Raw genomic sequence first — 24,372 nt, 5'->3', positions numbered from 1 at the left:
GGAAACAAAACACTATGAACAATAACCAGCAGAAACAACAGAAAACAAAAATATTTCAGATATTAAAATTATTAATAACAGAATCAGACTATAACATGTGATATTAGATTTGCAAAAGAGTGAAATAAGACTTCTATAAGTAAAAAATAAATTACCAAAAATTTAAACTCAAATTATTAGGTTTCTTAGCATATTAGAGACAGCCAAAGAGAAAAATAATTGCAATACAGATAAGAAAGTATCTAAAATATAGCAAAGAGAAACAAAAAGATAGAAAATACAGAAGAGACAGTAAAAGACATAGAGGAGGCAGTGGAAAGTCTAACATATTTTAACTGGAGTATCAAGAAGAGAGAAGAGCCCTAGCCGGTTTGGCTCAATGGATAGAACATTGGCCTGTGGACCAAAGGGTCTGGGTCCGGGTTCAATCCTTGTCAAGGGCACATACCTTGGTTGCAGGCTCCTCCCCAGTCCGGGCCTTGGTCGGGGCTCATGCAGGAAGCAACCAATCAATGTGTTTCTCTCACATCGATATTTCTCTCTGTCTTTCCCTCTCTCTAAAAATCAATGGGAAAATATCCTCAGGTGAGGAGGAGGAGGAGAAGAAGGAGGAGGAGGAAGCGAAGAGATGGAATCACAGAAGAATTAAAGTGTAAAAATTTTCTAAAACACATGAAAGACATTATTCTACAGATTCAAGAAGCCCAATATATAATAATTAAGATAAAGATAACTCCAACCTAACACTTCGTAGGGAAACTGCAGAAAACCAAAGACAAATAGCTTACACACAGCCTGAGGAAAAATCAATGATACCTCCAAAGAAAGAGTCTAACAGATTATTTTTCAAAAGTAGCAATAAAAGCGAAGAGGCAGTGGAAGAGTACCTTCAGTGTGCTGAAATAAAGTAATTGCCACCCCAAAATATCCTTTAAAGATAAACACATCCAGATAAGCAAAAATAGGAAGTTCACCACCAGTAGACCCACCCAAAGAAATACTAAAGTATATACCTCATGCTAAAGTAAAACAACCCAAAATGAAAGGCCTAAAATGCAGGAGGGAATAAAAGAAAAGTAAGTAGATTAAAAATATATTTAGAAGAAAACGCAACATGATTTTGTATTAACAAGTGGGGAAATTAGGAAAAGGAAAATGTCAAAAAATACCATATTCATCATGAAGAACTGGATAGAGCAAGGCATAATTTATTAAAGTAGAGAAGGCTAATATAAAAGAAGTAGAGAAAATCAGCAGTTTTATTTGCAACAAGTATGAGACATCGGAGGAGGTCAATGGGTAAAAAGGGGGACATCTGTAATACTTTCAACAATAAAGATAAATTTTTAAAAAATAATTTTTTAAATGGGATGTGAAGTAACAGGTTAGTATATGGGTCTGAAGCTCAGAAGAAAGTTCTGGACTGAAGTAATAAATTTGGGAGACACAGACACAGATAACATGGGTTCAACTATGGAGAGAGTTTTGAAAAGAGGATCCAGACCCATGGCTCTCAAGGATCAAGAAATGAAGAGGAATCAACAAGGAGACTAGACACCATTCATAAAGGTAGGAAAAAGCAGGAGACAAACCAAGATGGCGGCATAGGTGAACACCTAAACTACTGCCTTGCACAACTATTTCAAAACTACAACTAAAAGACAAAATGGACATCATCCAGAACCACAGGAAGGCTGGCTGAGTGGAAATTCTACAACTAGAAGGAAAGAGAAAAGCACACTGAGACTCAGAGGAGGTGCAGAAGGCAGAGGTACTGAGACCCACGCGCAGAGAGGACTGGCAACTGAGTGCGCAGCTGGCTTTCTCAAGCAGGAGGGTGACAAAAGCTCCCGACTGCGCTGAACTCCAGTTCCGGGTGAGACTCTGGGGACCCAGACTCATACGGGGTGAAACTGGACTGGCAGGAAAGAGAAAAGCACGCTGAGACTCAGAGGAGCTGCGGAAGATGGAGGTACCGAGGCGCGCACACAGAGAGGGCGGGCAACTTGAGTACGCAGCTGGCTTTCTCAAGCGGGAAGGAGACAAAAGCTCCCAACTGCACTGAACTCCAGTTCCAGGCGAGACTCTGGGGACCCAGACTCATTTGGGGAGAAACGGGACTGTCTGGAAGCGGGCAGAATTCGAGGGAGGCTTTCTCTCAGAGGTGCTTGCAGTGATTACCACGGGAACTGAGACACAGGGGCCTATTAGGGCAGGCCTAACAGGAAACCAATGCTGTCTGCTCCGCCCTGAGACTCCGCCCCATCCAAGCTGAGCACAGAGGCTTTTGCAAGTCTTGTCTCATAAAGGTGTCTCCAGCACAGAAGTTCTCCCAGCGTAGACACAGCTGATCCTCACAGCCAAGTGCCCTGGAGGTCAATTCCTCCCAGTGATACCAACAACAATCAAGGCTTAATTACAACAAGACTGTGCACACAGCCCACAAAGGGGTGCACCAAGAGTGTCCACCTCAGGTAACTGGGGAGGCTGAGCCACTGGGCCCTATAGGACACCTAGCACACAATGCCACTCTATCAACTCAGGGAAGCAAACAAAATGCGGAGACAAAGAAACAGATCACAAATGAAAGAAATGGAGGAAAGCAAACGACTGGATATAGAGTTCAAAACCACGGTTATAAGGTTTTTCAAGAATTTTCTAAAAAAGGCCGATAAATTTAGTGAGACCCTCAAGGATATGAAAAAGGACCAACTAGAAATTAAGCATACGCTGACTGAAATAAAAAATATTATACAGAGATCTAACAGCAGACTAGAGGATCACAAGAATCAAGTCAAAGATTTGAAATACAAAGAAGCAAAAAACACTCAACTGGAAAAACAAAAAGAAAAAAGAATCCAAAAATATGAAGATAGTGTAAGGAGCCTCTGGGACAACTTCAAGCATACCAACATCCGAATTATGGGGGTGCCAGAAGAAGAGAGAGAGCAAGATACTGAAAACCTATTTGAAGAAATAATGACTGAAAACATCTCCCACCTGGTGAAAGAAATAGACTTACAAGTCCAGGAAGTGCACAGAACCCCAAACAAAAGGAATCCAAAGAGGACCACATCAAGGCACATCATAATTAAAATGTCAAGAGCAAAAGACAAAGAGAGAATATTAAAAGCAGCAAGAGAAAAACAGTTACTTGCCTACAAGGGAGCACCCATACGATTGTCAGCTGATTTCTCAACAGAAACTATGCAGGCCAGAAGGGAGTGGCAAGAAATATTCAAAGTGATGAATAGCAAGAACCTACAACCAAGATTACTCTACCCAGCAAAGCTATCATTCAGAATTGAAGGTCAGATAAAGAGCTTCACAGATAAGAAAAAGCTAAAGGAGTTCATCACCACCAAACCAGTATTATATGAAATGCTGAAAGGTATTCTTTAAGAAGAGGAAGAAGAAGAAAAAGGTAAAGACAAAAATTTATGAACAACAAATACATATCTATCAACAAGTGAATCTAAAAATCAAGTGATTAAAAAAAATTGATGAACAGAATAAACGTGAATATAATAGAATCAGGGGCATAGAAAGGGAGTGGACTGACAATTCTCAGGGGGAAAGGGGTGTGGGGGGTGCGGGAAGAGACTGGACAAAAATCGTACACCTATGGATGAGGACAGTGGAGGGGCGGTAAGGCAGAGGGTGGGTTGGGAACTGGGTAGAGGGAAGCTATGGGGTAAAAAAGAGGAACAATTGTAATAATCTGAACAATAAAAATTTATTAAATTTTTAAAAAAAGGTAGGAAAAAGCAGAAGATGTGAAGCTGTGAAGTCAAAGAAGTTTCAAAAAAGAGAAAACGATCAACTGTATGACTATGCTGAAATGTCAAGGAAAATGAGAACAGAAATGCTTACTGGACTTGGTAACCCAGCAGCTGGTAGTGACCTGGACAATCAGAGCTGTTTCCCATATGCCTACCCCAATTTAGCATTTCCTACTCTTGTCAGTTTAAAAGGAACTCTTACCAGCTAAGTGAAGTAATAAAAGAAATACTAAACAGCACTGTTCTTTAAAAGAAAAATGTCAGTTTCCAAAATGTATTATATACTTAATGTCATTAAAGCATACTGAATCACATCCCAGTCCTTTAACAGGTTAATTAATAATTATGATAATAATAAAAATATATACAGAATTTAAATGTTTAAAACTAATATAAACTTACTTAAGTTTTATAATGAGGGTATTTTTCCTCCCAATTTTCCCTATGATAATATACAAGGTTCAGACACTTCCCAGCCTGTCCAGGATCCCAGGTAGGAAACAGCAGATATTTGAAAATAGGTCTATTTGGCTTCATACCCCATACTCTTTCAGGGACTCCAAACACTGATTTCACAAACATACCTTGCTTGAATGAGACAACCTTTTCCAATTACTGTTGCATCTGTTGGGAGGTCTATAGTTGTAAAGAGAACATCAGGAACTTTTTGTTTCCTGCAGTTATAGCAATATGTGAGATGAGCTGGAAATGGCATGTTCAGTTCATCATATGGTATATGGCAAAATCCACAGCCTGCAGGCAAATTTTCTTCTAGCCTATATGAATACATTAAGAAGAAAAATAAGGCATGCTTGAAAATTCTGTGCTTCTTTAAAAAAAACAACAACAACATATTACATACATAGTACTTGTGTACAAACTACACCACAATTTCTACCACAGAGAGTACCACTATGACTGGTAAGAATTACAAATGACCATGAAATGAGAACCATGTGAGAGAAAAGGCTTATACAAATAGAAAATCATTTTTTATCAATTCGTATGTGTGATGACTTACCACCTGACAACATACACTATTAATTCAAAATTTTTTCTTTGGGATACAACATAAAAACAAACGGTTAGACAAAGAAGGTGATATTTTCTTATTGTATGACAGATATAATGCAAATGTAATTTAAGAATTTCTAATAAAAACATTTTTTTAACCAGAAAACCTAACAATAGAAAAAAATTAGGGTTAAAAACAAATTTATTTAAGAAGAAAAAAAAAGTAAGCCAAAAATATTTCAAAATTTATAATTTCCAGTGACTGTTTTTACACTTGAGAACCAAAATACCGGTTTCATAAACAACATACATATCATACATAAACCACAAACGAATAACCCACAACCTTCCCATTCATTGTAAAATGTTTGTTACATATGCTGTTTATGATTTCATTTTAGAATGATTAAGTATTTTGTAACTCATTAAGTCTGAGGAAATCAGGATCATGGAAATGGAAACAGAGAAAGCCCCATAGAGAACCCCAGACTTTCACCTAGCCCTATCTTCTAGGGCTCTGGAAACATGTGGGTTCTCATTAATCTAAAGCACCCCCTGGGGCAAAAGTAGGTATAAAGTTGTTAGTGGAAAATACAGTAATTAATAAATAATACAAGAATAAATGTAAACTTACTTTTGCCCTACCCTGTATATTAATACTGAAAAAAAATTTTTGAAAAGCAAATAATGCATACTGTTTGGTAAGGGCTAATTAAAATTTTTATTATCCAAGTAGACTCTGATACCATACTAACATTTTTCTTGCATACATATTTGATAATTTCATCTGTTTATAGAAAGCATTTTTTACATTTATGGACGCTAACAGATTAAAAGGACTGATAATCAAATAAACCAGAAAGTAATCTCATTTTACCTAATCTTTCACTTGCTTTTTTAAAAATATTTATTTATTTTATAGAGAGAGAGGAAGGGAGAAGGATAGAGAAATAGAAACATGAATGAGAGAGAAATATCATCAATCACCTGCCTCCTGCACACTCCCTACTGGGGATTGAGCCCGCAACCTGGGCATGTACCCTGACTGGGAACTGAACTAGTCACCTCTTGGTTCATGGATCGACTCTCAACCACTGATCCACACCAGCTGGGCTCACTTTCACTCTTATATATATTAAAGTTATACTTCACTTTCCATGAAGCTTAATATATAATTTTGGTATAATATAGTGTATTGATGGTTTGATAAATGAAGAATTCTCTTTATGAAAATTGTTTCATGGTCTTTTTCCGTTTTAGAGGTAAGATAAAAGAAAGAAAAAATCAAATCAAAGAAATTATTTCTATAATGTAACAAACAAAAAAATGTCTCCTTCAAATTCTGTAACTGGTAGTCATACAAGTCACTTATCAAGATACTAGAAATTATGTGTGTCATATAGTGCAGATCTCAATACTGATCTGTTTCTGTGCATTAGGTAAAAATCAGTAAAGTGCCTGGTCCTGATTCCTACACTGTACACTGCAACCCACCCTCACAGAGAAGACTTATCCCAGCTCTGACAAAAGAAATCAACCTCTCCCTTCTCTGCCCTTATGGAAAACAAGCCAGGCTGCCATGACAACCTCTGTTCCAAACAGCTCTCCACGGTGCCATCCTGCAGAAATCTAGGGTTCAGTACAGCTGCTGTGCCAGATGCAGATAAAATACAGACCTCTTCACTATAAAAGAAAAAAAAATAAAACAAGTTAACATTTTCAGGTAATCTAAGTTTGGAAAACGTTAAATATCAGAGTGATTACAAGGGTGACAATTTACATTCAGGTTAGACTCTACTAAATATTAATAATATCACAGGATTACCTCCTAAACCTAGGAGAGAAAATAGAAGAAATGTAATGTTATTAAAATGGAGGGCAAGAATTCTTTATTAAAAATTGTAAAAGATAAAGTATAATATTAATGACAATAAATTCCTTTAAAATATGGTAAAGCTGAGTAAGATAGAAATATTTCAAAATAAAAGTAGTAACTATATTGTTGAATCAGGCAATAAACTCATTAAAATATATTACAATCTTCTAAGTGCACATTAAAATGTATTTAAATTATTCTAAAAGCAAACTACATATATATCTATATCACTAAAGCTTAATATAAACTTAATAATAAAAAGTATCTGAAACAAGTAATATCCAAAATATACTAAGTGGAGCTTAAACTACATCGTTTTATGTATATATGAAAAATTTATACTCAAAAGAATTCTTCGAAAGTCTTTACTATATATTACCCAATTTGAAAGCCAAAAAAAACTAGACAACACAATTATTGAAAGAGATCACAAAGCAAATCAGAAAAGTAGCAGCCTAGGGACGAGGGGCTGGAAACAAAGTGTAAATGGATGGGAAGCCTAAGAGGACAAGAAAGAAATGATTACTTGATTAGAGAGAGACCAGGCTTAAAATGTTCAAGTGGATACTGAGAATGTCAGAAGGAATAACACAGAGTCACTAGAAGACACTGAATCAAGGAGCTATAAGAGCGGGTGTACTTCAAGGAGTTTAATCCAGTAATAGTAAGTTGGATGGGTTAGAACAGAACACATTGGTAAAGATGAGATTCAATACAAAGACTTTTTGAGGTCTAGAGAAAAAAAGGAGTTTGTGTCAGATGAATTCAAACTTCTAAGTAAGTTAATTGGACTCATGTCTGTAGACCTTGCATTTGTGACCTATTTCCAGCCTCATTGAATCTAAAACTTCTCCAGTGTTATGTTTTTAGCTTTTAACACTCTCCTTATGCCTCTTCACTTCATTTATGTAATTCATACTCATCCTCCAAGATTCCATTCAAGCTTCAGTTACTACATTAACACTTTCTTCCAATCCTACCCTTAACCTCCAACCCTCTGGGATCCCAAACCATCCTGGGATATCTCTATCATAAAATGTCTATTCATCATAATTCTCCAGTATAATGTGAATCTGATAACAAGAACTATGTTTTTTAAAACCATATCCCTAGGACTTGAAAGTGTGTGCTCCTAAATCTGTGAATGAAGCAAGACTATATATTGGGGAATACAGCAGGATAAGCATAATAGAGTTAGTAGTTTAACAAAAGTAGAACTACAATTGGAATAGAACAGTTCAAGAAGATAATACATGGACTGCAAAGATAAAGATGCAATAGGCATGGCTCTGTAATATCCACATTTACTACAGTCTAATCCTTCTTCTCTAGTAATGATCACCACAAATGCAAGAGAATTATCCATGTAATAATTCCAGTAAGAATTATCTAAGAACAGAAGATGGAAAATAAGATAGCAGAAGGTTAGTTTCTAGATGATATCTTACCTAATAAAAGAGAAACATGCAAATTAACCATCACTCCACTACGCCCACAGCCAATCCGAGTGAGTATGCAAATTAACCCAACAAAGATGGTTAATTTGCATATGCAGGCAAGGAGTGGAGTGAAGCCTGCTATGAGGGGAAGGGGATGGCGGAGGGAGCTACTGTAGTGGTGCTTGAGACAGAAGCGAGGACTTGCCAGCTCTGGGCAGCTGGGAGCAAGGAGGTGCCGGCTCCCGGGCAGCCAGGGAACAGGGACTTGCCGGATCCCGGGCGGCCCGGGAGCTGGGACTTGCCAGCTGCTGGGCGGCCGGAAGCAGGGACTTGCGGGCTCTGGGAGGCCAGGGAGCGGGGACTTGCCGGCTCCGGGCGGCCAGGGAGCGGGGACTTGCCGGCTCCGGGTGAGCTGGGAGCAGGGACTTGCCGGCTTCCGGGCAGCCAGGGAGCAGGGACTTGCCAGCTCTGGGTGAGCCGGGAGCGGGGACTTGCCGGCTCCTGGGTGGCTGTGAGTGAAGCCTGGGGAAGGAAGGCCTATTCTTGCACAAATATCGTGCAACGGGCCTCTAGTCTATTATAAACTTTTGAAGGAAATAATAGTAGGGCACAAGGATTGCAGAAATAAGTTAGAAGCTGAGTAAGGAACTAGAAAAACTCTTGGTTAAGATAAAGGCCCAAACAAACCAGGTGTGCATGAGCAAATGGTGTGGATGGAGAATTACTATGATCCAGGAATGAAATCTTAAGAGTTTCACATTTTTAAGAGGCAACAGTTTTGAGTGAAAATGAGGTCCAAAGTATGGTTGAAAGTCAAGTGGAGATAGAGGACTTAAGAATGAGAAATACAATGCTAGGGTGATAGCAGTGAGATAATTACTCTAACTGGAGGAGATGGCAGAGAAGAAATTAAGATAGACAGAAGATTGTTTCGGAGGGAGGGAGAAAAGTCTGAACTGTGGAACGGCATGGACTTTAAAGGAGAAGAGGTTGTTCAAATGAAAAACAGAAAAAAAGGTTTTGAGAACTAACAGAATGGAAGTCCCTTCAATGCTTGGCGGAGTTAGAAATGACGATTTGGTTAGTAGGAGAAAGTCAAGTAACAGTAAAAGAAGGTAGAGTTTACAGATGAGCATTAAAGACACAGGCAGTTTATTTACATAGATCAAGGATTCCAAAGATCCCAGAGGAAGAAGTTAATGGAGTCACAACCTGGAATAAAATCAGCCTAGAGTTAATATTTGCTATGTGCCACTATTATATTCTCATTCAATGTGTACACTGAGGCTCAGAGGAGTAGAGTAACTTTCTCAAAATTTCACAGCAACTCAGGGGCAAAAATGGCACATAAACCTCAGTCTGAGGTACTCTAAAGGCCATGGGCCTGGATCACCTGCTGTTCTTCTCTCTATATTTGCATAAAGCTTTTCTCCTTTCAGAGGACAATCTGTAAGTTACAACATCTAGAAAAGCATGTTGTATTATCATTTACCAGATGCTAGTCGATTCACTGTAGCCCACTACAGCATGACAGCCTAATGCTTTAGCATGTGACTTTATTTCTTGTCTGATTTCTGCCCACCATGCATCTCGAGTTTCTGGTTCATCTGAAAAATAAATTTTAAATCAGTTTACTACACAATAGTACATTGGCTATATGAACAAGAAATGTTTAAAATAAACATACTCTGGAAGGCAAAAAAAAAGTACTGTTCTGTAACAGATTTTATAACGTCACATCTTTAAAATACTACTTCTCAAAAGCTTAACATTTTAATGTAATGCTACTTCTCAAAAAGTATAACATTTTAAACCTGATTGCTGGAAAAAAAAAACAACACCTAGTTCTATTTGCTTTATTACTTTAAAGGACATCTATAGAGATGTATTTAATTAGATACAACTTAAAATGTAGACCCAGACTTTCCAGATTATAATCTTAAATTGAGACGGTACCTTATATCTCACCTCACTGAGAGAACTCACTATGAATCATATCTATAAATTTAATTTAGATTCAGATTTCATTTCCTGGTACCTATCTTTTATAGCCCACTATATTCTGAGTTCTTTCCAAGGTAAAGATTTAACGATGTTAAAAAAAAAAAAGAGAAAGCCCTGGCTGGTGGATAGAGTGTCAGCCTACAGACTGAAGAGTCCAGGGTTCGATTCCGATCAAGGGCACATGCCTGGGTTGTGGGCTCGACCACCCAGTAGCAGGCATGCAGGAGGCAGCCGATCAATGATTCTCTCTCATCACTGATGTTTCTCTCTCTTTCCCTCTCCCTTCCTTTCTAAAATCAATAAAAAATATATTTTTTAAAAAGAGAGAAAGCCATATGTAGCTATCCTTCTAAAAAGATGTGGGTCCTAAGGCAAAATGACAAAATATAAAGGGACTAGCCAATTCAAAATAAAGAAAACAAATACATTTAAAAGATTAATACAAATAATTTGGTCATTGTATATAGGGACAAATTTCAGATAGAACACTGTAATTCCACATATGGCTCTGTAATTAAGTAAATGCCTTAGAATCCCAGAATTAGATTTCATTACCATAGAGAACTCCAATATTGCTTTGTAATGGAGCATTATAAATGGAGCATCTGTCATACATACTTCCTAATCACTTGCATATAGCTGCAAACTACTGGTGAACAGCAGCTGCAAATTATAGTAGCTTTTTATGTACAAAGATGTTAAAAACAGAAATGGTCTATAATCAGCACATCCTAATTTATTTCTTTTTGTGGCAAATTGTTGAGATAGAAAAAAACTTAACCAACTCTAAATAGTATGTTAAGCTCTTATTGTAAATTTTCCGCATATAAGGCACTATTAAAACCGCAAATTAAACAATCTCCAAACTCCATTTTTGAATTTCAGTATATATCCATTTTCAAAATACGTTTTGCAAAATAAGAAAAATAAGTAGAATTATACTCACTAGTGAAATATTGAAGACAGCAAAGTAAAGAAAGTTAAAAGGCTTACTATGACTCACATTCCTATGATGTAATTTTGTTTCCTCCACGGGAGGAAGATCAGCAAAAGGGAGAAATGAGGAGATAAAGGCCAGAACTACAAATGATGCCAGCCACTTCTTGAATTAAAGCTTTGGATCCAAGAGAGAGCTACCCTAAAACTTTCTTTCAGAAGAAAAGAAAAAAATGCAGACTCCCGGAAACTAAGAAAAATGTCAAAGTAGGAGAAAAATAAAGGAAGAGAATAGAAAAGACTACAATACGGTGACAGCAATTAATATTATGAATTAAGACATGTGTGAGAGAATTAGGTGGTCCTATTCTGCACATACATTATTACGCTAAAGAATTTCTTCATAGTTTAACTGAAATGCAGACATTAACAGCACAAATACACTTTCAAATCCATACTCTTTCTTTTAAGACATGTATAAAAGACATCTATTTAATATCATCCTTTCCTAACAGGGAATTTTTAGAACATAGTTACTTAATCTATCCAATTATTTATTCTTTGAAAATAGATACCATAAATAATAATAGAAATATTTGTTTAGAAAATAATTATTTTTGTAAAAAACTGTGTAAAATAAAAAGTCTAACTTTTCCTAAATGCACTAGTAGGGCCTGCTATTTACTTCTTACATCTTTCTGCAAGTTTAAACTATTTTTTGCTAAGACAAATAATTATATACTATGGTTTTATAAAAATATATCTTCTCACATTAGGTGTGCCTACATTTTTGTCACAAGTAATACATGGTAGCTTTTCTAGTTTAAGAATGGATTTTACAAGAAGTAATACATAACACTGTTTTTCAAATTAATGAAAGATGGAGGGAGCCACTTAGTTTATGTTCAAGATATATTTAGAAATGACTAGCATGTCTAAATGGAAAAGTATGTAATAATAATTACTATGAGATACATGTAATCACATAGAATACAAAGTTTATTACATCAAACTTACCTTGGTATAACACATAAAATAATCAGATAATTAAACCAAACACTATGAAAGAATAGGTGGCTGATTAAAAAAAAATTAAAAATAAAAAGCTGAATGCAGCACAAGTGGAGCATTCATATTCTTCTGACAAGTTCACAAGCAGCCTTTATTTTGACACACGAGCCACGCAGTTGCACATGAGGATGCCACTGTTGTAATTATTTACAAGTTTAATAAAAGCTAACAAGTTATACATAACATGGGAGCTAAGGAAGCAAATGGCATATGTCCACACTCCAAAGAATGTCTTAAATTTGGTTTTTGGCTAAAGCAAAAGCTCAAAGAACGAAAGATTTTGCAAAGCAGATTCAGCAGACAGGAGCCAGAAACAGTGGATATTTTGGGCGCATGCTTGGATCAGGTGACAGTACAGACCGAAAACTATGGCAGCTCACTGAAATGGTTACAGAAAGTAATGGCCCTAGATTCTAGGTGAAAGCAAGGCAAGCATACAGTAAGTAGGGAGCACTTCATCACAAACTAGTAATTGGATTAACAATAACTATCTACAACTGTAAGCAGAAAGCCAAAGGATGAATTTTTTGGCTATTAAATTTAGAGGTTTAATATGAAGGTTAATCAATTTATTTAATATTAAAGATAAATTAAATTTATCTTCAATACCTATATCATACTTATGCCGGATAAGCCAGAGAATCTTGAAGTATTAATTATAATCCAGTTTAACTTAATACAACTGCAAATTCAGCAATATCATAGTTTTTAACTGCTACAATGGAATCTTAAATGCTTAAAAACTGCTAACTAACATTCTTATAGGAAACACACTAGTGAATTTAAATTGTTTTATTTATCCTACATAAGTCAAAAATTAGAGGATCTACCATACTTATATAAATAGCAAAACAAAGAATCTGGCTTAAAAATATGGTGCCTGGATGGTGTGGTTCAGTGGTTGACTGTCGATCCATAAACCAGGAGGTCACAGTTCAATGCCCGGTCAGGGCACATGCAAAAAAAAATCAATAAAAATTATGGCAACCATACATGCCATACATAAAACTGAATACAATTTAGTCACTTGGAGGATATACAGCTGAGATGTGAAGGTCACAATTGATAACATTTCAAAGATGTTAGGAAAAACATACCTTCACTTGAAATACCATGCGCCACCCAATAATCTATGTAGATTTATTTATAATTATAAAGATAACATTTTAGGAGGTAATAACATATATTTATTGTACAAATTATGTTTCATACTATTTTATGTTTTTCTTCTATGAGTCAAAATTTCATAGGTAATATCACTCTTTTCATATTTTTAATATATTCTTTTCATTGTAGGCATGAACTGAGCTCTAGAATAGTACCTCACTGATTCCTTTTTTAAAAGTAATGTCTGCACACTTGGGTTGATATCATAATGAATTCATTTTGCGGCTGTTATTTTCTAGAGCATAGCCATAGCTTGATATCTTGCCATCTTTTTAGCATTCTATCTTGTTTCTGAAATGCAGGTGAAACTGGTAAAGGTTCCTAAAATAACAGTAATAGTTTACATCTCAGAAAGGAAAAAAAGTAAACAACTCAATACAACATGCCTCTGTAAAACTCAATCCCTTTGAGTTTTTAGGCAATCATACACTTGCAATTAAGAATCACTGACTATTTGAAATGTTAAACTTAGCTCTATTTTTACATAACTCTGGAATAGAAAAACTCTGTCCTTAAGAATCTTTTCATCTAATTGAAAGAATAAATAAAATATCATTCAACCAACTTTTTAAATGAACAAGAGGAGATAAACTGTTAGGTAGAATCAAAAGTTTATAATACAATTATATTCTATCTTGTTATTGGGAGCATAAAAAGCTATATTCTCAAATACCTGAAAGAATTATTCTAACCTAAAACTTTGAAGAAGATATCTTTTCCCTAATGAAATAGAAAGTAGAAAGTTTAGGTTCAAGTGAATATAAAACCCCAAATTGGGTGGGGATTCAGAACCAGACCAGGAAGAGTCTTATTATACAGGGAATAATGTACAAATTCAAACAAACATCATGATGCAGTAATTTGGATGTTAGGAGGTAGCTGAGATATAATCCATATTAGAGCAAACTGGAGTTCTTTACTATTTGTGAAAAAAAAAGTTATATGTAAACTTCTCCCTAATTTTGAACTTAAACTCTTCATATATAAAGACCAATTACAGTATATATATAAAGAAAAAATTATATATATTTACATGTTACATTATAGTAATGTAATGAATATCCAATTGCACTATTATACATATAGAGTGAAATTTCACAATAAAGATTATATATGTAATTTTATAGACAGTAAAAAAATGGATAGTAATGAACATAGAGTCACATTACATAGAGAGAAAATTATATATACAGTTATATGTTACCTTATATATGAAGAAAAGTTCACATAGCATACATGCTATATTTATGCCTTCTTGAATTCTACAGGGTAGAGCAAAAGTAGGTTTACAGTTGTGAGAATGCAAAACACCATTTATTCTTGTGTTATCTATTAATTATTGTATTATTTTCCATACAAATAACTACAAGCCTACTTTTACCCCAACCTGTACATATCTATTTCCTAAAAACCTTATTAAAATACTAAAACCTAAAAACTGCTTACCTACTTAAGGCTTAGTTTGCACATTTCCTTATGTGTACCTCCCTCTCAGATATAGTAAAAAGAATAACTGCTGAGATCATCAGTAGAATTCAAGTTCCAAGAAAGCCTATCTCCATTTAACTAATACACACACACACACACACACACACACACACACACACACACACACAGCAAAACAGTATAAAAAGTAACCTAGACTAGATGTGTACATAGGATCTCTGCCTGGCTGAAGAATGGTGTTCCCAATCTCCAACACTGTGCTTAAGACATGGCAGGCACTCCATGAATATCCACTAAATAAAAGGCTCTTCTTTAAAATTATTTTTTAAAAAGTTTTGGATGATCAGACTGATATGTATATTCTATAAGTATTTCCTTAAACATAATTTGGTACCAGGCCAGAAACATAAAAAGCAAGATAATAAAAGGTGATATTTATAAAATAAATTCTCAGATATTGAGTTCCTCCTTCCTGCTCTATAAAATATTTTCTACCACTGAAGTTAACACAAACTAAGATAGCGAAGCAGGAGAAAAGAGAATGGGGCGCGGGGAGCTAAACTAACAAACACATTTTGTACTCAATGGGGAAAACTTAAGAATGAAGTAAGTAACAATCAAATGAGTACTGGCTAGAATATAATTTTGCAAATGCTGAAAGTGTCAGAACTACATTCAAAGAATGTACATTAACATCGCTCCAAAAACACTGTCTAAAATATAAATATACATGAATTGCCTATATATCCTTTAAAAACTGAGCTCAAGAATTACTTCTACAAACTTCCTTGCCACAGAGAGTTAATCATGCCTTCCTCTCTAACACTGTATCTTGTATCACATCAGACCACACAGTAAACTACTTACATATTTTTCAGGCCCTGGCATCTTTGCACACTTACTATCTAACAAACTGCATGGCAGAAAATAAATTATAGTAAATGCTTGCATGATATATCATATTTCATGCAATATTATTGTGTAACATAAAATGTTTTCTTATACCATTCCACATTTTAATGTTTGTGAAATAAGATTGTCTATAATTAATAAGTAGGCTATTATTACATTGATGATACATCATATAATACATGGTATCAGAAAATCCAGAAAATACACAGTATGGATGAACAATTTTTAGCATTAGCAGAAATTACATCAACAAATAGTTTTCTCACTGACTTGGTCAACTCTTGATTCATATAGTAATATGGGACAACAATATTCCCTAATTACACAGAAAAATACATAAATAACTTCAATATATTTACCAAAATATATTACTTTTTTTTTCAGAAATGTCAAGTTATTTTTCCTAAACTAATGTCAAAATCAGCCTGATGTCTGAATATGTACCAACTGTTACCATAATGATTCTAATACCTGAGTCAAAAGCATACAACTTTTGGAACATTAAACTGACAGTCATCTTTTGTGTTCTTTTAATAGTCTATAACTTATATCCATCTTTTTTTCCCCATACACTTATGACTGGACTTTATTTTTAAATGATGGCAAGATATACTGCTTCCTCAACCATGTTTCTCCTTGCCAAATTCTGTAATTTTGCTTACATGGGACAAAGTCTTTATTATGTCTATAGGATTTATCTTTTCCCCTTTCCACTTTTCAGGACTGTTCTATCATCTAACACACACATCTCACCCTCAACCTCTTTGCCCTAACAAGGTTTCAACTCTTTAAATTAATGATTAATCTGCTCTCAGTGTCCTTTTTCTATGCAATAAGCTTTTTTTCTTCCCACTATACTAATCTGCCTAATGTTTTAAATATATATTCTTATTTATGAAAGTAATCAAACAGGGTATTTTTAATTCCTTACTAAAAACTAAGTATACAGCATTACATTAAAAATGAGTATTTTAATTCTAATCAATGTGAAAACATGCTGGCCAAAACTTGGATAGCCAATAGAGGTAATTCCCCTAAAGATTTACCAAGTGATGTCAGTCTAAATCTGCAAAGGTTGGACCTGATCAGATTGTTTACTAGACTGAATTTAGGTAAATCTGCATGATGAACATGAGTTACTTCATAGTCAAACATGCATTACTTACATCAGAACTTACATCCTGGACTCCTAAGAACAAAAAAAGTTTACAATATTGAAAAGATTATAGGATATTCTCTAAAAAGGTGAGCTTCTGGTTTTTTGTTTTTCTGACACAATGAACTGAAAAGATTCTTTAGGCAAAACAACAGCTTCTGATATTGAATCAAGATGATTCTACTGTTTAATTCTAACATGTAAATGACATAAAAATTAAGATATCGGTATTATTAAAAGAATATTCTTTTATCAAAAAGGAAAATAAAAAACATTATTCTAAGTAAAATAAGAAAGTTAAAAGAAGCTAAGAACCATATGATTTCACTCATATGTAAGATATAAAACTGAAACTTGTGGACACAGACAACAGTGTGGTGGTTGCCAGAGGGAAGGGGTGGGAGTGGGGAGTATAGGACGGAAGATGGTTTGACTTTGGGTAGTGGGCAGTGCAATATACAGACCGTGTATCATATAAGTGTACATTTGAAACCTATATGATCCTACTAACCAATGTCACCCCAATAAATTTAATTTTTTTAAAAAAAGAAAGAAAAATTAACTGGCTTTGACTTTAAACCACATCATCAGCTGTAAAGTTATCTTAGTTTAGTTTCTTTAAAAGCTACAAACAATATCTGTATGTAAAAATAATTAAAAAGAAAAAGTATATTTTCCTGTAGAAGAGGATTGAGAAAAGCTTATGTAAGCTGTTAATCTCCCCAAAATCTGCTCTTACCAAATTTTGGAACACTTTTAGAATTATAAATAAAAATGCTAACAGTTACATTATTATCATATTTGTAGAACACGGAGTACATTATATTCAAATCTAGATTGAAGTTTAAATATACTTTAAGATTATCAAGCTAGTCATTTAATTTATATTTAATAATATTTCCTTAATCATAAAGCTAATGCTTGTGTAATTTATCTGATATGAAAAAAATATTCAAAACATAACATATTTTAAAGTTATTATTCTGAAGGTCAGTCACCTAACAAAAATCATTTATAATTTATGGTATTTCTATGGTTTTGATTAATTCATTTTAGTTCACATATTTTTATATTTGCATTTCCATGGAAATTATATGAGTTAGAATATATGTACTGAAGAATATATCTATATAACTGAATTGATATGAAACCTATTTAATCTAGAACATTTCTAAAAACTTCACTGAGCTGCCATAATTTTTGTCAGCATATGTAGTACTGAATGACCATTAAAATACCTGAATTGAAACTATTCCAGTCTAGCAGTTTGTAAGATCTTGTGTTACCCATAATTCCGACAAAGGCTGAGTTCAAAACAGCAAATTAGAAGATCAGTTTTAGGTGCAGAATAGTAGGGGGGGAAAAAAAAACTATAAATAAGAACACAATTGACAACACCACTCGACAGGAACTGGAAAAACACAGACAGCAGAGTTAATAAGAAGTTGAAATAGAAAGAGAAGAAGGAGCATGCTATCATAATCTAACATTAACTAAAGTTTAATTATTTAAGATAATTACCTTGATTTTTAAAACCACCCCATTTGTTCCTTTGTTGTATGACTTGGTTTGCTAAATCCTTAACAAAGGAAAAAGTTCAAAAGAAATAACTACAAAATAATAATCCATAGAATTAGCAGGTGGTAGTGGTTTTAAAATAAGATTTTTTTTCTTCTACACTCAGTTTGAAATGCAAATTTCCCATACTCACTAGTCAAAAAAAATAGCTGCAGCATTCATTTGAGAGTGCAAATACAGCACTTTTAACATTAGCACATGTATCTCAATTCACCCTAAGTTCTGCAGATGAACTCAGTGTCATAAAATTAATACAATATCATTATGGTAGATGCTAATCTAGAATTTTGTTTTGTTTTAACATTCAGCTACTTTCAATAAATTGAAATGTTTTCATAAATATTTAATGGCCTAAAGATTAAGAAAATGTTCCTTTTTAAAGTGTAAAAGATGTATTCAGCAATCAAAAGAATGTGATATCTGTATCTAACATTGGAACCATTAGAATATACAACTGATTTGTATTTAACTGAAGATAAAACAAAATTAATATATAACTTATATACCATTAAAGCATTTATATGTTTATGTCCATAATCATTTGGGAAATAGCCCATTATTAACTAAGAATTTCTATATGTGAATTGAAAAACTACTCTGAAAAGAAAGGCAAAGAATGAGTGAGTTAGTAATTATAATATACAAAATGTGTTCTTAATAAGAGTTCATATTTTCTTCCCTGGGCCTGGATTCTTACATTTCTTGCACAGCTAGAATATCTGACAAGTACAACAGATCCCACAAAGCAGTTTTTTATATAAAATAATATGATTTTAAATACAGCTCTCTACTTAAACTTAATTAAATAACCTTCACTTGCTCTCCCAGACTTGCATACCACTTACTCAGAGTAATGGAAGCAACAATAAAAATGTACATAAGCCCTCGCCGGTTTGACTCAGTGGATAGAGCGTCAGCCTGAGGACTGAAGGGTCTCAGTTCGATTCTGGTCAAGGGCATGTACTTTGGTTGCACGCTCCTCCCCTGGTCGGTGTTCATGCAGGAGGCAACCAATCGATGTGTTTCTCTCACATCGATATTTCTGTCTTTCCCTCTCTTTTCCACTCTCTATAAAAATCAATGGAAAAAAAATATCCTTGGGTGAGGATTAAAAATAAATAAATAAATAAAATTTCAAAATGTAAATAAAAATACATTACCAATAATTAAATATATTCCTAATATCATTTTTGAAGTTATTATATCAGGTATGCAATCTAACAAAATATTTTGAGTCAGTGGCCCATAGAAACAGAGGCAACTAGCCCTGGTCATATAATGTCAGGTATCTAAATCCAGTATTTCCTTACACTTTCCAAATAATCCAAGTTCCTAAACACAAAAATATAAACTTTGCATAGTCTTCAAGGTCTCAATACATTAAACTGGCATCAGTCTAAATTTGCCTTTAATTACTGCAGAATATACAAATACTATATGAGGAGGGGAAAAAAATTTAAATTGACCAGAAAAATAAGAAACGGGGGAAAAATAATAAATCTAGAAGAAAAAGAAGACTGATGCTTAAAAGATGTATTTGCTCAGCTTTAGAGTTTTTATAAATAATCCCAACTAGTATTGCTTCTCTGAAATCTTGTTCAGAGTCTAAAAATTCCATTGTTTCTGTGTAATTAGTAACTCAAAATAATTGACATCAAACCACAGGGCACAGATTACTGTATTTAATTTAAAAGAATAGTAATTTTATGTATCCTCAAAATTGTTATCTGCAATGTTTGGCATTAATAATTTCAAAGCATTTCACTCTTTTTATAGTTGTCAGTACAGGCCTCAGGAGGAGGTCACTGGAAGTGATAATTTAAAATTTTCAAAAATATATATGTATATATGCCAAATAAGAATATTAACATAACTTCAGGTTTAAGGTATGACATTAAAATAATAAATGCCTTGGACAAGTGATTGGGCATCTTGTCAGAAAGATGCAAGAACACATTCCATACGAAAAGTTCCTACCACATTTATTATGCTTTATTGGATTTAGAAAAGTCACCAAACCATTTCTAACCCAAGGGCCTGAAATTACTAGGACTTTAATGCTTTTCTTCTTTTATAATGATGGCCCATGTCTTAAAGAAGTAAGCTTTCTTTCTTACTTGTTCAGTATACAGAACAAATAGCTACTCAAAAGAATCCAAGGAACCAGACAGTTTTGTTTTTAATTCTTAGGTACTCTACACAATGTTTACAATTACATTTTAAAAGAATACTTCTTTTAGGAATAAGGAAATAACTCAATCTATAAAGAGTTATTGTCAGAAAGAATAAAAAAGAGTTATTGCCAGTCAAAAGAATTAACACCTTAATTTAATGGTCACAATGGGTCAACTGTATCTGCCTGGCTCAAAGAAAATAGAGGACTCAAAAGATACTTAATGATTCCCTTGGCCAAAAGTGAATCAAGATTTGTATTTGTATTTTGTATAAAAAAGTAACTAAATTATACTTCTTCTTAAGTTTATTTTTAATTAAGGTCAGTGCAAATATTGTAAAGCTACGTGTGTCAGTTTATACTCTTTTTCATCTCTCACGCAGATAAATTTGGCTTAAAAACAGCATTATAAAAATCAACTTTAATAATCATAGTCTAAATAAATGAAACATCGAAAACAAACTTTTAAAGAACATACCAGGATTGTGGATACGATCCAAAAGCTTCACAGAGCGTGCACTAACAACGCCCCCAACGTGCACAAGAAATCCAGGAGGAAATGCCGTCAAGGTAAAAAATGGAAATTCCTAGCAGAAAGAAGAGGGAAAAATATAACTGAGTGTGGAAAGTACAAAAAAATTGCTTGTTAAAAAGCTGTCATAAGGAAATAAATTCCATCCCTTAAATTCCATACATTATACATGCTTTGTATGTAAGTTTCCTTAATGTTTAGAGTTTTTAACCCATTTTCTCGTATATGCAGAATCCAAGCACTCTTTTCATCAGTTCCCAGTAAGAAAAATGTTCTTGGAGTTCCTTCCTCTCAATCTCTTATTCTGACGGACTTCGAATTGAGTTGAGGGGATGCCCCTCTATCCCATACCTACTTCTTATTGGGACTGACTTCCCCTCACTTTAATGCTTTTCCCCAAGTCCAGGCTACTGGTAAGATTCAAAGGCCTGGAGCTAGAGATCTAAAAGAATGGGGAATGAGGGAGATGTAGGGAGAGGATGAGCCGTGTGGGTTAAGAAATACATAGAACGGTGAAGATAGGGCAAATTTCAAGCTGAGGTGTGTAGAGAATCGCTATGTGTGATCATTGACTCTATTAAGACCAGGGCAGGAGAAAATGTAAGTTCATAAATGTATTTTAAGGAAAGGAGAGAGGTATTTTAAGTAGATGACAGCAAGGGAGGCAATACAATTCCACACGTTTTTTGAAGCTATATTCTTCCTTTCTCTCTCAAAGACATCAATCTCATCAATTTAGAGACAAAGAGAAGCATGCAAGAAGAAAACAGTAGAGAAAGTAAAGTCATTGAAATAGTACCCAGGAAGAAAAGGGAGCCCCTGTAGCTGCCCAAATATAAAGGTCTATCACATTATACAAATTGCATTTGGGTCAGGGAACTAAATATCTGACCTGTCTGGCTCCAAGATTAATGTAGCTCACTTAACCAGAAGTCACTTACAAGTAGCCTCAGCTATTCAGAACCTAACTGAGAACTGGAAAATAAGCAAAACAGTGCTCTCAACAGGAAAAAGAACTGTTTCCGTTCCAAGTACTAAAGTTTATGTACTTTATTCATAAGAGATCTCCACTGATCATATTCACAGTATGGTATATAATAATTTTAAATATTTCGGGACATATTCTAAAATCTCAGTATCCTTTTCCCAGACCATAGTAGATTAAATGCAGCAAATAAAAGCTGGAAGATAAAGAGATACAGAATACTACTAGAAGCAGGTACATTAAAAGCAGCAAGAACACTGACTGGAGAATACAAACTTAAAGGATGGAGAATACGAACTCACCAAAACATAATTAACAAAGCATAGCAATTGGAGTCATTCAGCAAAAGGCAAACAGTTTGGTACATCTCAGTAACCCAGGGAGATACAGAATAAATATATATACTAGTATGTATATGTACATATGTGTATATATGTGTGTGTATGTATATATAATTAGAAGGTAATTCAGTTAGAATGTATAATTAATCTTTAAATTAATAAGGGCAAGAAAGCCTAGGCTATGTAAAGAAGAGTAAAAAAACAGTCTATGGAAGTGGGTAGGTTTGGCCCAAATGAAAGCAGAGGAAAGAGAAGGCAAGGGAGAAGACAGAAGGGGAATTTCACTTAAATGTATTATAAAGTATTTAGTCAAGATGCCTTTTTATTGCCCCCTGAACTTTTTCAATATATGTTTTAAGTGAAAAATGTCCAGCTAAGCTTGTGTTACTACAAACTTGAGTATTTTATCTAATAAGCTAACGCTTAGAAAAAAAATTTTTTTCATTTTTAAGAACACAAGTTTTTAATTTCCTCAAAATACTGAGGCATAATATAAAAAAGCCCTTTATATTTACTCTTTACACTTAAATATAGGGTGTCCCAAAAATATATGCACATACATATTTTTGATAGCTCGACTGATGTTTCTTTCTTTTCCAATTTAACCCGCTGGAATTAATAATTATTCAAAGTGTGTATACATTTTTTGGGACATCCTGTATTATAAATATTCTGGACAAGAGACAAAGTAAGTTTTTTAAGCAAATGGAAAGTACTACTTCCTTCTAAAACACAGAAATAAATTGGGTAAATTCACATATTAAAAACTTCTGCAACCCTAGCCGGTCTGGCTTAGTGGATAGAGTATTGGCCTGTGGACTGAAGGGTCCCAGGTTTGATTCTGGCCAAGGGCACATGCCCAAGTTGCAGGCTCCATCCCGAGGTGGGGGATTGGGGGACATACAGGAGGCAGCCGATCAATGATTTTCTCACATCATTGATGTTTCTCCCTCCCTCTCTCTCTCTCTCTTTTTCTCTCTCTCCCTTCCTCTCTGAAATCAACAAAATCATATATTTTTTTAAATCTGCATATAAGATTTGAGGTATGAAAAAATGAAGCTAAATGCTTTCCCTATTTCGGATTCTTTGACTCTTGTATCCAAATTTCAGAAGATAGGATAAATGGATGAGAGGAAAGCAGAGTGTCACAGCAGAAAAAGTAGGGGAATAGCTGCCCAAAGAGGCAGAGGCCAACTTCACCTCTGTCCTGCATGTCCCCAGTTCATGCACGCAGCACACCCACTCACTTTAACACACATACTTTAACCTACAGTATAGAAAATGGCATTGTTATTCAACCTTCTCAGAAGAATTACTGCTCATGTCTACAGCCTACCTGTAGCTATGAGGTTCAGCACCTATCGTTTCTACCACAAACACCAGCGGCTGCTATAAAATACTCAGAATGTGCCAGCCCTGTGCAAAGTATTCTAAAACTGTCCTTTATAATTGTTCCCATACCCTAAGAAGGAGGAACTATTATCTCCATGTTTTAGGTAAAAAAACTGAGCTCAAGAGGGCCGACTCTTACTGAACAACAAACCTCATCATCTGTCTTCTTGTTATTTCTGGTTAAAACATGAAGTTAAAGAGTTGATTTTAATCTCTAGTCTATTATTATACCTGATGAATGTATGGGTTCTCTAGTCCATAAGGACAGCTTCCTTAAGATCAGCCCAAGCACACACTGCTTTCATTGCTCAGATGAAACTTCCAGGGACTGTAGGAGACGTTTTCTCTGGAAAGTCCTTATATTTAAAACATCTTGCCCTTTGGTACCTAGGTAAGACTTCATATGTTGCTGCTTTGACATAAGCCAAGTGCATGCAGCATAAATCTATTAATAGCATGTACTCAAGACAGGCTAGTTGAAAAATCTTAAGATTACAAGGGAGTATCTCTTTTAAGATTTAAATAAGATTTTTCTTAGATGTTTAAATAGCTTATTTTAAAATCGTAT

The 24,372-nt window shown here is 34.5% G+C and overlaps 1 protein-coding gene across 17 annotated transcripts in view; it reads right to left on the bottom strand.

Annotated features, from left to right (window-relative positions):
* The window catches only part of C2CD5 (C2 calcium dependent domain containing 5), a 101,436-nt gene that overhangs the window by 36,701 nt on the left and 40,363 nt on the right, over positions 1–24,372 (bottom strand). For 9 of the 17 annotated variants that reach the window (XM_080661269.1, XM_080661255.1, XM_080661262.1 and 6 more), the window contains 4 exons: positions 21,033–21,141; positions 9,604–9,718; positions 6,384–6,479; positions 4,367–4,558 (listed from right to left, as the gene is read on the bottom strand). In XM_080661269.1, the coding sequence (XP_080517395.1) occupies positions 4,367–4,558; positions 6,384–6,479; positions 9,604–9,718; positions 21,033–21,141 (512 nt within the window). Of the gene's footprint in view, positions 1–4,366; positions 4,559–6,383; positions 6,480–9,603; positions 9,719–18,041; positions 18,108–21,032; positions 21,142–24,372 lie in introns of all 17 variants that reach the window. The other 8 variants (XM_080661264.1, XM_080661267.1, XM_080661259.1 and 5 more) reach the window with 1 other exon arrangement.

Source organism: Plecotus auritus (assembly GCF_963455305.1).
Source record: "Plecotus auritus genome assembly, chromosome: 3".
In the NCBI taxonomy this organism is placed as follows: domain Eukaryota; kingdom Metazoa; phylum Chordata; class Mammalia; order Chiroptera; family Vespertilionidae; genus Plecotus; species Plecotus auritus.
This window is presented reverse-complemented; position numbering and strand designations above follow the sequence as displayed.